The sequence below is a fragment of the Emys orbicularis genome, chromosome 1 (assembly GCF_028017835.1).
Source record: "Emys orbicularis isolate rEmyOrb1 chromosome 1, rEmyOrb1.hap1, whole genome shotgun sequence".
Lineage (NCBI taxonomy): Eukaryota > Metazoa > Chordata > Testudines > Emydidae > Emys > Emys orbicularis.
This window is the reverse complement of record NC_088683.1, coordinates 364,712,328-364,726,283: the sequence shown is the minus strand read 5'-3', so window position 1 is coordinate 364,726,283 and position 13,956 is coordinate 364,712,328. Positions and strand designations below refer to the sequence as shown.

The 13,956-nt window shown below is 48.6% G+C and overlaps 1 protein-coding gene across 1 annotated transcript; it reads left to right on the top strand.

The window, feature by feature from the left end:
- The first annotated feature begins 6,359 nt into the window (after positions 1–6,359).
- Positions 6,360–7,301, top strand: LOC135895135 (olfactory receptor 51E1-like). The gene has a single exon (XM_065423206.1). The coding sequence runs from the start codon at positions 6,360–6,362 to the stop codon at positions 7,299–7,301; it is 942 nt and encodes a 313-aa protein (XP_065279278.1).
- Positions 7,302–13,956: the final 6,655 nt, after the last annotated feature.

The window sequence follows — 13,956 nt, the reverse complement described above, 5'->3', positions numbered from 1 at the left end:
CCTTCCTGTTCCAACACCGTGCTGCGCCCCAGAAGTGGCCAGCAGCGGGTCCGGCTCCTAGGCGGGGGAGCAACAGAGCTCTGCACTCTTTCCCCGCCATGAGCGCCAGCTCCACACTTCCATTGCCCCAACTCCGAGCCCCAGTCCCCTGCCTCAGCCCTGAGCCACCCCCAAACCAGAGCCCCCTCCTGCACCCCAAACCCCTCATCCCCGGCCCCAACCCAGAGCCAGCATCCCCAGCCCAGAGCCCTGACCCCCTCCCACACTCTTAACCCCTCATTCCCGATCCCATCCCACAGCCCTCACCCCCACTGCTCTCACCCCCGCACCCCAACACTCTGCCCCAGCCCTGAGCCCCACCCACACCCCAAACCCCTCATCCCCCATTGGGTCGTGGGCATCAACAATTTTCTTCAACTCGGTTGCCAGAAAAAAAGTTTGAAAACCACTGATCTAGTCTGACCTCTTGTATATCACAGGCTGCAGAATTTCTCCCAGTTACCCCTGTATTGAGCCCAATGACTTGTGTTTGACTAACGCAAAACATGTGTTCCTCTAAAGCGTATCTTCCAGGAAGGCATCCAGTCTTGGTTTGGAGATAGCAGGAAAATCCACCACCTCCCTTGGGAGTTTGTTCCACTGGTTAAGCACCTTCGCTGTTAATAATGTGTGCCTCATTTCCAAATTTAATTTGTCTGCCTTCAGTTTCCAGGCATTGGTTCTTGTTATACTTTTCCCCGCTATATTAAAGAGCCCATTAGTAGCTGGTATTTTGCCATGTGAATGTGCTTCTCCACTGTCATCAAGTCAGCTCTCAGTCTCCCTTTGGATAAGCTAAGCAGGTTCAGCTCTTGAAGTTTCTAACTGTCTGGCATTTTCTCCAGCCCTTCAATCATTTTTGTGGCTCTTGTCTGCACCCTCTCCAATTTTTCAATCTGGGCACCGGACCTGTATTTGGCATTGGTCTTACCAATGCCAAATACAGAAGTAAGGTCACCACCCTACTTCTACTCACTGCACCCCTCTTTATACAGCCACGGGTAAGTTGGAAATAACAGAGGAGGAGAAAGTTCTGGGTGTATTAGTCAGTCCCAGGATGACTGTGAGCCACGTTGGGATGCGGCTGTGAACAAGGCAAATGAGATCCTAGAATGTGTCAGGCGAGATAGGGAAGTGTTAATATCCTTGTACCAGACACTGGTGAGACCTCCTCTGGCATCCTGTGTAAAATTCTGATCACTCCTGTTCCAGAAAGAAGAATTCAGACTGGAACAGGTGTGAAGAAAGGCTCCTAGGATGGTCAGGGCAATGGAGAGCCTGCCTTACAAGGAGACTAAAGAACGTGGCTCGTTTAGCCTAAAACAACACAGGCTGAGCAGGGATTTGATTGCTCTATAAATACACCGGTGGTGGGGGGTAAATGCCAGGGAGGGAGACGCGCTCCTGAAGCGAAAGGCCAGTGTTGGGAAAAGAACAAACGGGGAGAAACTGGGTAAACTGAGGCTGGAAAGGAGAAGGAGGTTTCTGACCATCCGAGGAGGGAGGTTCTGGAACAGCCGCCCAACAGGAGCAGTGGGGAGCAAACAACCCAGCTGGTTTTAAGATGGAGTGTAACGATGCTGGTTCTGGCGGGACTCAACTGAGAGTGCCAATTCAGGACAAATTGCTTAAAGCAGGGCAGTTACAGCCCAAGGCTGGGGATTTTCCACCTCTAAGGCAAACCAAACCAACCAGACAGAGAGGACCTAGGTTTTACCCCACTGGCTAACCACAAGTCACACAAGCAATTCCCTTAGACACTCCAGTTTCCCAGTATCACCACCAGTGCCATTCGTTATGGGGACAAATAGTTATGAAAACCAATACTCCAGTAAAAGAAAAAAGGTTCTCCTGATCCCAGAGGACCAAGCCCCAGACCCAGGTCAATATACAAATCAGATCTTACCCACAAATCACGCTGTTGCCAATCCTTTAGAATCTAAAATCTAAAGGTTTATTCATAAAAGGAAAAAGATAGAGATGAGAGCTAGAATTGGTTAAAATAATCAATTACACACAGTAATGGCAAAGTTCTTGGTTTAGACTTGTAGCAATGATGGAATAAACTGCAGGTTCAAATTAAGTCTCTGGAATACATCCCCCGCTGGGATGGATCATTCAGTCCTTTGTGTAGAGCTTCCGTTTGTAGCAAAGTCCCTCCAGAGCTAAGAAGCAGGATTGAAGACAAGATGGAGATGAGGCATCAGCCTTTTATAGGCCTTGGCTACACTCGCGGATTCACAGCGCTGTGAGCTCTCGCAGCGCTGCAAGTACTCCACCTCTCCGAGGGGAATAGCTTGAAGCGCTGCGAGGGAGCGTGCAGCGCTGCAGGCGCTGATTACACTGGCGCTTTACAGCGCTGCACTCGCTGCGCTCAGGGGGGGTGTTTTTTCACACCCCTGAGCGCAGCAAGTGCAGCGCTGTGAATTGCCAGTGTAGCCAAGGCCATAGTCTTTTCCAGGTGTACAAACACCTCTTTGTTCTTACTGTGGAAAATTACAGCAAAATGGAGCCTGGAGTCACATGGGCAAGTCCCTGCATACTTTGCTGAGTTACAAGGCGTATCTGCCTTCTCTCAATGGGTCAGTAGTATAGCTGATGGTCCTTAATGGGCCATCAAGTAGGCTAGGCAGAGCTGACACCAACTTGTCTGGGGTGTCACCCAGAAGCATAGCATAATTTTGAAATACAGACAGTATCGAGCCAATATTCATAACTTCAACTACAAAAATGATACACACATACAGATTTTATAACCATAACCAGCAAACCATAACCTTGTCTTAGACACCTTATTTGACCTCCTTTATACCAGATCTGGTGTCACTACAGGACCTTGGTTGCAACAATGATCTATATGGTCCCAGTTCATGTCAATAACGTCACATGGAGCTTGACAGGTTTATGCACCAGATGATATGCCGGGGTCGCCTGCCATAGCAAGGACTGGGCTCATTGACCCAGAAGGTCCCTTTCAGTCTTATGTCTCTATGGGTCACATTCGCCCATTTTGCATCTCACTGGGAGCTCATGTGGAGTTGTTTGTCCACTATAACTCTGTGCTGGGCCCTGGCCGATGGATTTGTCCCTCAGTATATTCAGGAGAAAGCACAACTCAGTGTTAGCGTCTGGAAAAGGAATTGTTCTTGGGTTCCTGTTTAGTGATGTCACAGGAGTTTAATACCCTGAGTTTCAGGTAATCTCAGCATGCTGAGCCGCCAGCTGCCCCCTTCCCAGCCACTAGCCCCAGAGAGGAAGGATGGTTCAGGGGTTAAAGTGGACGAAAAAGCATGGACTCCTGTGTTCAGTTCTGGTGTCTACAGTTCAAGAAGGACGTTGCCCTGCTGGGCTGCCCCTCGCTCTGATCCTGACCCCACCTTCTGCTTGAGCACTGAGAACCGCTCTAGCACTGGAGATAGACCTCACACTCTGCATCCACATTTCCATCATCACCAAGCTTGGGGGTAGCTGGATCTAGGGAAGGAGGTTGTTTGGGTCCCATAGTGAACTAGCAGCAGACATTTGGAGCTGGGCTTGGGTCACTCCCATGTCTATTAAGAATGTGCATGGCCTTGCTTAGCCGTTGTGTGCATGTCTCATGCCTGAACAAGGTGAGAGACCCTCTGAGCTGTGCCACAGGAACCCAGTGGCTCTGCGACACAGTCACTGTTATGTCCGGCTGTCTGTGGCGTAACCCTGTTCCTTAAAACCGGGGGCTCTGTAGCGCAGTGCAGAGGGACACAGCGTTGTTAGTATCTAGGTCTGTTTGTTAGCCTGGGATAGAATTTTGGGTTTGACCTTTTGATACTCTTATACTAAAATGTGTAAACACGGGACAAAGACACTGTGACGTTGCTTCTGCCTAGTCAGCAGGATTCGTTAGTACAATGGGAACAGATAAGACCGGTTAAAGTGTTACTCCAGAGCACATTTTAAGATTGCCTCAACCCCTATCTCAAGGCAAAGTCAAGCAACCAGTCAGGAGGGGCAAAGGGGCTTTGGAGAGGAGGTATAAAACACTAAAAGACCAAAGAAATGCCCGTCCCTGGCCAGAGCACAACCTCACTCCTTACCCCTCCTGTGGGGTACAAAAGAGGTGGGACGAAGACCCCAGACCCAAAATGGAACATGACCCTAAGTTGTAAGGGGTGGGACTGTGGGCGTGCATTGGGCCTGCTAAGAAGGAGGAGATGGGAACAGGGGAATGGGGAAGGGGAAGTGAGAATGGGAACAGGGAATGGGGAAAGGGGAAATGAGAATAGGGAATGGGGACACAAGCAAGGCTCTCCGGTGTCAGAGCTGGGAAGGGGGACATGGGGTAAATGCTCTGCGGCATCAGAACTGGGAAGGGGAACACTGGGGAACAGACTCTGCCGGCATTTGGAGCTGTGGACAAGTTTGCTTGGAACTAACCCCAATAAACATCACATTGTCTGGACTTTGCACTTCTGGTCTTCTGCTTTCTGTCTGCGTGACAAGAACCAGGGGAGGGGGTGAAGGGAAAGACCTCTAACAAGCATCTCTGTCACTGATGGACTGTGTGACCAGAAATGTCCACTAACTAACCCTCAATGCCTGCGTTTGTGGGTGTGCCGCTTGAGATACAGCCAGCAGCGCCAGCTCCTGGGATTTTATTGGGAGTCTCGCACTATTTTCTTAAAGCACCAACTTCTGGGATCAAGACACTGCGTGGGAATCTCAGCTTTCAGTTTGCTTAAGAAAGTTTTTTTTTAAAGTGAGTTGCAGAAAAGCTCGAAACCCTGAATCAGGTGCACCCCAAAGCTCAGACACCAAAGGCACATGAAAAAAAAAACCAACATTAGTGTATTTTTAAATCTCATTATTTTTAAACCAGTCTCATGATTTTTGGGGCTGCGACTCATACTTGTTGAATGGGGCTGGGCGATACTGCATACCTAGTTCAAAAGACACGCTCTCATTCAGCCACAAGGTGCTGGACTCAACCCCAGAATTCGATGAGTGAAATTCCCTGGCCTGTGTTTTGCAGAAGCTCAGTACAGATGATTGCAATGGATCTTACTGACCCTAATACCTGTGAACGTGGGTATGCAAAGTCTGATGTGCCCCAGATTACTGGACAATGGAAAACGTTTGCCTTGACCCTTCCGGGTTTCAGATTTCTCCTCTGTAATAATGCCGATGATTTTCTTGGCAGTGCACAAACCAAAAAGAAATGTGTCCTCTATCCCCAGACGAGCTCTTGCAAGCTATAAACCTATTACACGATGTTCCCATTTGAGTGCCAACAGCTGCCAGGACTGGGGCACTGTACTGGGAAATATTTGCAGACTGTGCAGCCCCTGGAGACACTGAGGGACTGATTCTGATCACACTCAAGCCAGTGTAAACTCACTAACATTACTAGAGTCAGGCCAGCAGCAGTGAGATCAGAATGGCACTTGCTGTGTGTAGTGGGGTGGCTGCCCCACTCCCTGAGAGTATGGGCTGCAGCAGGCCAGTGTGCCTGCGCAGACAGGCAGCCACTTAGAGAAGGGCTTATTGGGAGCCAATCGGGGCCCAGATTGGAGACAGCCACTCAGGGCCAGGCTCACCCCTATAAAAAGGCTGCTCAGGGAGAGGAGAGTCAGTCTGTCCCAGGCCTTCGAGAGGAGAAGGTATGTCTCCGGAGCTGGGAGACAAGCACCTGGACAGCGCAATGCTGGCCAGGCTAGGGGGAGCAGAAGTAAGCTCTAGCTCGTAGCCTGCCAGGCTGCAGGCCCTGAAGAGAAGGGCCTAGCGGGTGCAAGGGGCCGTAGGGGAAGTGGCCCAGGAAAGTGGACAGATAAGGGGAGAGAAGGAGGACAGCGAGGCTGCCGCCAGAGGGTCCCTGGGTCGGGCAGAGGGCGGGCCTTGGTCCTTCCCTTCCCCCCTTGCAGTACACCCAGCCATCGGCCAAAGGGAGCGGCCATTATAGACTACGCCATATCCCTGACAGGAGGGATTAGACTTTGGGGGTGTGGTTGGACATGGTGGCTGGGGTGCAGAGAGACTACTGATTATCCCCCCACCCCCGGAAGGGGGTGTGGATGGACTGAGGGGCACTGCCGGAGGGCAGTGGTCCTGAAGAGGACAACACGAGCTGGAGAGCAATGCGGGCTCAGATGCCAACCAAGGGCAAGACAACAGGCGGGACACCACCGGGAGAGGGCGCTCCACTGGACTGAGCTAATTCCCGAGGACAACCAGCAGGAGGCGCTGGGTGGTAAGTCCCAACCTTGCCACACTGATACTGATAACGATAATTGTTTTGATTCCAGGCTTCTGTAAAGGCAGCTGGAAAATAGCAACACGTCCCACCCATGTCAGCTTCCAACAACAGCAGCTCCAGCGCTTCCACCTTCACCTTGATTGGAATCCCAGGGCTGGAGGCAGCGAATTTCTGGCTGGCTTTCCTTCTGTGCTCGTTGTACCTCTTCGCCGTGCTCGGGAACGGCACCATTATTTATATCATCAAAGCCGAGCAAAGCCTCCATGAGCCCATGTACCTTTTCCTCTGCATGCTTGCAGCCATCGACGTGCTGATCTCCACATCCACCATGCCCAGAATGATGGACCTCCTCTGGTTCAACTCCACCACCATTGGGTTCGATGCCTGCCTGCTCCAGATGTTCTGCATCCACTCTCTGTCGGCTATGGAGTCCACCATCTTGCTGGCCATGGCTTTTGATCGCTATGTGGCCATATGCTGTCCCCTGCGGCATGCAGCCATCCTCACCAGCCCCAGAATAGCCAAGATAGGGCTGGCATCCGTAATCAGAGGAGCTACCGTGATGGCCCCCTTGCCCATTTTTATTAAAAGGCTGCCCTTCTGCAGGTCCAGAGTCCTCTCCCATTCCTACTGCTTGCACCAGGACGTGATGAAGCTGGCCTGTGCCGATATAAAGGTCAATATCATCTATGGTTTGATTGTTATCATCTCTGTCATTGGGTTGGACTCCCTGCTGATCTCCCTGTCATACGTCTTCATTCTCAGAGCCGCCTTGAGTCTGAGCCAAGAGGCCCGGCTCAAAGCGCTGGGCACCTGCACCTCCCACGTCTGTGCCGTCTTCCTGTTCTACGTGCCATTCATTGGCCTGTCCATGGTGCACAGGTTTGGGAAGATACATGGTTCCAACATCCATGTCGTAATGGCCAACGTCCACTTGCTGGTGCCCCCAGTACTCAACCCAATAGTGTATGGGGTGAAAACCAAGCAAATCCGTCAAAGGATCACAAGGCTGTTCCAAAGAACTACACACTGATGGGACCTTTCATCTAGCCAGCAGCATAGTCATTCAAAACAGAAGCAATAATTAATAGCCCACATGGCCAATCCAGAACATCACTCGACAAGCAGGACAATTCCCCACGCATCCTTGTACTCAAAGCAAACCCAGTGTAGATCACAGTGGCACATAGCCAGCTCCTGGAGTTTCCCTTTCGTCCAACAGCCACAGCTAGAGTGGCACCAACAGGGGAACAAGAGAGGAGTCTGGGTGAGCCAGCCCTCTGCTCTCCCCTGCCCTCCTCATCAGATTCTGCGGGAGCCACCCAAACGCAGCAGATCCCAGCAGCCTCGCTTCCCGCCAGAAGCCTGAGGAACTTCAGGGTGGCCTAACAGAGCCACCAGTCCCTGGAACTGGCATTGAAATCAACAGATTTCCATCTAGCACTGAACACAGCATATGACCTCCTAACTTCAGTTCCATGGATGACACTGATACACCACGTCAGAGTGGAATACATGACACCAAGTCTCTTAATAGCGGAGAATAAATAATAGCTGCCAAAAAAGGAATAAATGACACATGATCTTACATCTGGTACTTCTGGGGGAATTCTGTGCCAAAACATTAAAATTCTACACCAAAACATTAAAAATTCTGCACACAACATTTGAAAATTCTGCAAATGTCTGCATATTTTATTTGTCAAAATAACACCATAGAATCATGCCAGTTATGATTATTTTGGTAATTTATTTCAAAATATCTGTCAGCGAGTATGTCTGTAACAATACAGACCACAAAAAAAAAGATTCTGGTAATTTTTTTTTTTTTACACAAATAGATTCCTTACGAGGCATGTAATTCATTTAAATTACAATACAGAACTGATATGGGTATCCGCATGGCCCCACAGTATGCCAACATTTTTATGGCTGACTTAGACCAACACTTCCTCAGCTCTCATCCCCTAGCGCCCCTCCTCTACTTGCACTACATTGATGACATCTCCATCATATGGACCCTCGGGAAGGAGGCCCTTGAAGAATTCCACTTGGATTTCAACAATTTTCACCCCACCATCAACCTCAGCTTGGACCAGTCTACACAAGAGATCCACTTCCTGGACACTAGAGTGCAAATAAATGATGGTCACATAAACACCACCCTATACAGAAACCTACTGACTGCTATACTTACCTACATGTCTCCAGCTTCCATCCAGGACACATCACACAATCCATTGTCTACAGCCAAGCCCTAAAATAGAACCGCATTTGCTCTAATCCCTCAGACAGAGAAAAACACCTACAAGATCTTTATCAAGCATTCTTAAAACTACAATACCCACCTGGGGAAGTGAGAAAACAGATTGACAGAGCAAGACAGTTACCCAGAAGTCACCTACTACAAGACAGGCCCAACAAGGACAATAACAGAACACCACTGGCCAGCACATACAGCCCCACGGTAAAACCTCTCCAGCACATCATCAACAATCTACAACCTATCCTGGAAAACGATCCCTCACTCTCACAGACCTTGGGAGACAGGCCAGTCCTCACTTACAGACAGCCCCCCAACCTGAAGCAAATACTCATCAGCAAATACACACCACACCACAGAAACACTAACCCAGGAACCAATCCCTGTAACAAACCCCGTTGCCTACTCTGTCCCCATATCTACTCTAGCGACACCATCATAGGACCCAACCACATGAGCCACACCATCAGGGGCTCATTCACCTGCATATCTACTAATGTGATATATGCCATCATGTGCCAGTATTGCCCCTCTGCCATGTACATTGGCCAAACCGGACAGGCTCTACATAAAAGAATAAATGGACACAAATCAGACATCAGGAATGGTAGCATACAAAAGCCAGTAGGAGAACACTTCAATCTCCCTAGACATTCTATAACAAATTTAAAAGTAGCCATACTTCAACAAAAAAACTTCAAAAACAGACTTCAAAGAGAAACTGCTGAGCTACAATTCATTTGGAAACTTAACACCATTAATTTGGGCTTGAAGAGGGACTGGGAGTGACTGGCTCACTACAAAAGCAATTTTCCCTCTCTTGGTATTGACACCTCCTCATCAATTATTGGGAGTTGGCTACATCCACCCTGACTGAATTGGCCCTGTCAATACTGGTTCTCCACTTGTGAGGTAACTCTCTTCTCTTCGTGTGCCAGTATATTTATGCTTGTATCTGTAATTTTCACTCCATCTTTCACTCCAATTTTCACTCTGAAGAAGTGGGTTTTTTACCCACAAACGTTTATACCCAAATAAATCTGTTAGTCTTTAAGGTGCCACCAGACCCTCGTTGTTTTCGTGGATACAGACTAACACCGCTACCCCTCTAATACAGAACTGTATTTCCTGCACCTGTCAGAAGTAGTGCAAAGGCTTGGGGGAGTCGGGGATAATGGAGGAGCTGAGGGAGAGGGAAGGAGCCTGCCGTGAACCTGGAGGGGTGTTGGGTGTGGGTGGGGGAAGTATGGAACAGGGTTTTTTTGCGGGGGGGAAGTGGGAAGGGACTGGAATGTTAGGGAGTTGGGGAGCCTCCCCCATGCAGACCCTGGCTGACCCCCAAGCCTCTCCCATTCAGTCAGGCATGTCTGCCCCTGTCCCTGCAGCCCCCTGCCCCCATCCCCAGGCTCAAGTCAGTCACCCCACTAGCTCCTGAGTCCATGCTCCAGTCTGTCCTCCACCCCACTAGCCATTCTGAACACCCCCAGCAGCCCTGTGTGCCCCACTCTGTCCTAACCTGGCTCTATAGGCAGGGTGCTGTGATGAACTCTGCTCTGGGGGAATTCTGCAGCACCGGGCATAGAATTTTGTATTTTCCCACATAAACAACATTTTGCCTAAGAAGTGATGCAGTTCCGCATTTTGCCCACCAGGGGCCGCTGTGGCGTTAGACCAGCAGAACTGGCTCTTCTGGCGCCACAGCGGCCTCTGGTGGGAAAAAGTCAGAACTGCAGCACTTCCTAGGCAAATATCAGGGGGTAGCCGTGTTAGTCTGTATCCACAAAAACAACAAGGAGTCCGGTGGCACCATAAAGACTGACAGATTTATTTGGGCATAAGCTTTCGTGGGTAAAAACCTCACTTCTTCAGATGCATGGAGTGAAAATTACAGATACAGACATAAATATACTTCCACACGAAGAGAACACCTTACAAGTGGAGAACTACTTCTTCTTAGGCAAAATGTATTTATGTGGGAAAATACAAAATTATGCGCGACAGATGAATTCTGCACATCCACAGATGTGCAGAATTCACCCAGGAGTAATCTGATTGAAAGACTCATGTCTGTTACCATTAAATACTATGTGTGGGAATAGGACAATACTCTCAAGCACTTTATGGCCATGTTCAGTTTTTTCCAAATACATGCAAATTAAGGACACCTGTACGTTACTCATTAGCATACTTAAGCACTCCTGTTTGCTCCTGGAACTACTTTCCAGGGGGCATGTTTGTATATCCTAGTTGTTCTATCTGCCCCAAGGTTCACATTTTGGTGGAGAAACTTGACGCTGTACTTTTTTCAAGCCATTCTATAGAGTAGAGGTGAAAATGCTCTGATGCCCCTAAAACACAAAGCCGGAGCTTGTGTAAACTGGCGTAACTCCGCTGACACTGAGGAACTGGCCCAGACACTCTTATTCCCCTGCTTCTGAAAGGGCCATGTTTACAGGAGAAATTACATTTACATTTTCACACTCGTGTCAATATTTTTATCTCATTTCTTTACTCAGAATGTACAGTGTTTGTCTCAGACATCAATGTCAGAAATAATGGGCTATAACATGTGTCCCGGATCCACAGGATTAGTGTTGCAGCCCCCCCAGTTTTGGAACAGTCTCTAGGAGGAATCCCGTCGGTGTGCCGGATCCCCTCGGGGTCTTGCTCTTCCTCCAGCGTGAGCCACACGGCTTCACCATCTCCTTATACTGAACCGCTGGGTTCTCATGAGCCCTGTTCAGTGAGACCGATTGAGGCAGACCCCTGCTGGAGGCTCGTCCACTCTTCCGGGATCCGTGCTCCTTGCCCAGCGTTTGCAGCAGCATTCACAAACCAGTAGGGTTTATTCATTGCCTGGAACATGGCATAGGTAGACGTGGCGAAATACAAAGCTCAGGTTACATGCGTTGACTGAGGCCCGGTGATTTCCTTTTGGTTCTGTCTGAAGAACATGCTTCGGAATTCAGAAATCCAGAGAAGAGGGGATGTGGGGAATGCACTAAATTAGCCGGGAGCCTCTCAGAAGAGTGTCTCCAACCCACTCGCCGGGTGCTCAGAACAATTCAGAGCAGCGTTTTGTTGTTCTGACGTTACCGAGTTCCATAAAAATCCCTCATTGGGTCTGAAATCCCTTCTTTTGTTTTCAAAAGAGAAGACGCCATCTTGTACGTAATTCAACCTTATATCATCAGACACTGCCCTCTAGAGTTAAGCTGGTGTCCCTGTTTAGTGGGCACAAGGGGGTGTTTTTAAGCTGTTGAGTTACACGTGATTTTACCCCAGGTCAATATAGTTTAGAGTATAGAGAAGCAAAGCCTGGGAGGGTAACTCGTTATAACTGTTTCGGTACCAATTCAAGGAGGTGACTCCCCCACTATTTTTAGTCACACGTGGTTCTTCTTGCACAAACACTTTTCTCATATTTGCCGTCTGACTAACTGGTTTGTACATTTATAACCTACAGTTTCTAATAACCACATTTACAATTAGAGCAGAGATCCCCAAACTGTGGGGCGCGCTCCCCTAGGGGGGCATGAAGAAATGTCCAGGGTCATGAGTCTGGGGTCTTCATCCCACCTCTTTTGTATCCCATGGGAGGGGTAAGGAGTGAGGTTGGGCTCTGGCCAAGGCAAGGCTTTCCTTTGGCTTTTAGTGTTTCTGATGCCTCCCTCCCATCCCCCCTTGCCCTTCCTGACTGGTTGCTTGACCTTGGCTTGAAATCGGCTTGAGTCAGTCTTAAAGTGTGTGCTCGTATATTAAACTCCCACCATGCCCAGTAAACCTTTAACTGTTTTTATCTGTTCCCATTATACTAACAAACCCATCTGGCCAGGCAGAAGCAACACACACAATATCTTTCTTCTTTGTTCACACACATTAGGGTAAGATATAAGAGTATCAAAAAGTCAAACCCAAAATTCTATCCCAGGCTAACAAACAAGCCTATATACTAACACTAATCAACACCTTTGCTCCTCTGGTACAATGGAATAGCTGCATATACATTCATGTATGACGGTGCAATCCCTGCCCCGGAGAGATGACAATCAAAGGGCCTAATCCATCATCCACTGACATCAATGGAAGCCTCAGACCCTGATCCTGTCTCTTAAGAGCTGCTTGCACAGCTGTGTAACAACAACAACTTTATTTAGCCCACACACTCATGAGCAACACTCTATTCTTATTTACCATTAGCTGGCGCTCGTTATATGTACGGTACTGTCTATCTACACACACATATCGACAGATACGGCAAGAGTACAGCTTATTTAGGCAGGAGAGAGAGTTCTTTCAGGAGCCATCCATCACGAATGCATAGGCTAAGATAGGCTAACGCATCCACCAAGATTTTCAAAGGCGCCTACGTGACTGAGCTCTAAGTGCCTTTCAATGGGATTTTTGTTCCTAAGTCGCTTGAGCACTTTTGGAAATCCCAGCCTACGTGTTTCATTAAAAAAATATATCTCAGTATGTCCCGCTGGGGCGAGGAATGGAAAAAGCACAATAAGGGACAGATGCCAGTCACGTCGCCTTATGCACTGCTGGGAGGTGCTCAGATGCTACAGGATAGACATGGCACAAGAGCTTAGAATGGAATCGAATGTTATGATCCAATGAATACAGCTGTATAATGTACTCAGCTTGATATGTTTTACGTATTTCATTTCTCTTTTACCTCTTTGTTCAATAAAAACATTTAAGCAAAAGGAGAAAGACACAATATCCTCTTTACTTCTTGTCCAGAACTATTGCGTTGAAATTTGCTATTAAAAAACTGGGGTCCTGTCTGAGAGGAGGCCATATTTTGGTGACCAGAGACATAAGTCCTACACACGTCTTTAATCAGTTTGTAATGGACTTCAGGATCCTTCCGGATGACAGGTGCCATATAAGTGGTAACCACAATAATTCCCATGTCCTGGGTCTCAGTAAGCGAGGGAGAGGCAGAGAGGCAAAGCATGTTTATCTGCAACATGCACTGGATCAGAATGAAATTCCCAGCAGACTGAGCCATGCCCTGGTGGGCGGTTCGGAAAGCTGATAAATAACCCAACGCAGTAAGCCTGACAGATGGCAAACCCAGGCAGTATGCAGCACCCACTGAGTTTTCCTATCTGATGAAGCAACGAGAATTCTCGGCGTCTGTTACTGGCGGACCCTGGTGAGTTTGGACAATGCTGGCTGAAATGTCCTTAAACTGAGCTTGATTGTTTTGAGACACATATTCTACCAGCTCTACTCATGTTGAGTTTAGAAAACTACCCGTCTCCCACAAGATGATGGGTGTCCTCGGACATGATGGGTGTCCTCGGACACCCTTAGCTCCCCTTGATTTCAGTAGGAGATGTGGTTTGTCAGCTGCTGGCAGAATTGATCTCTTAGCATAGACAGGGAGACTTCTCAAAGTGCCGGAAGAAGA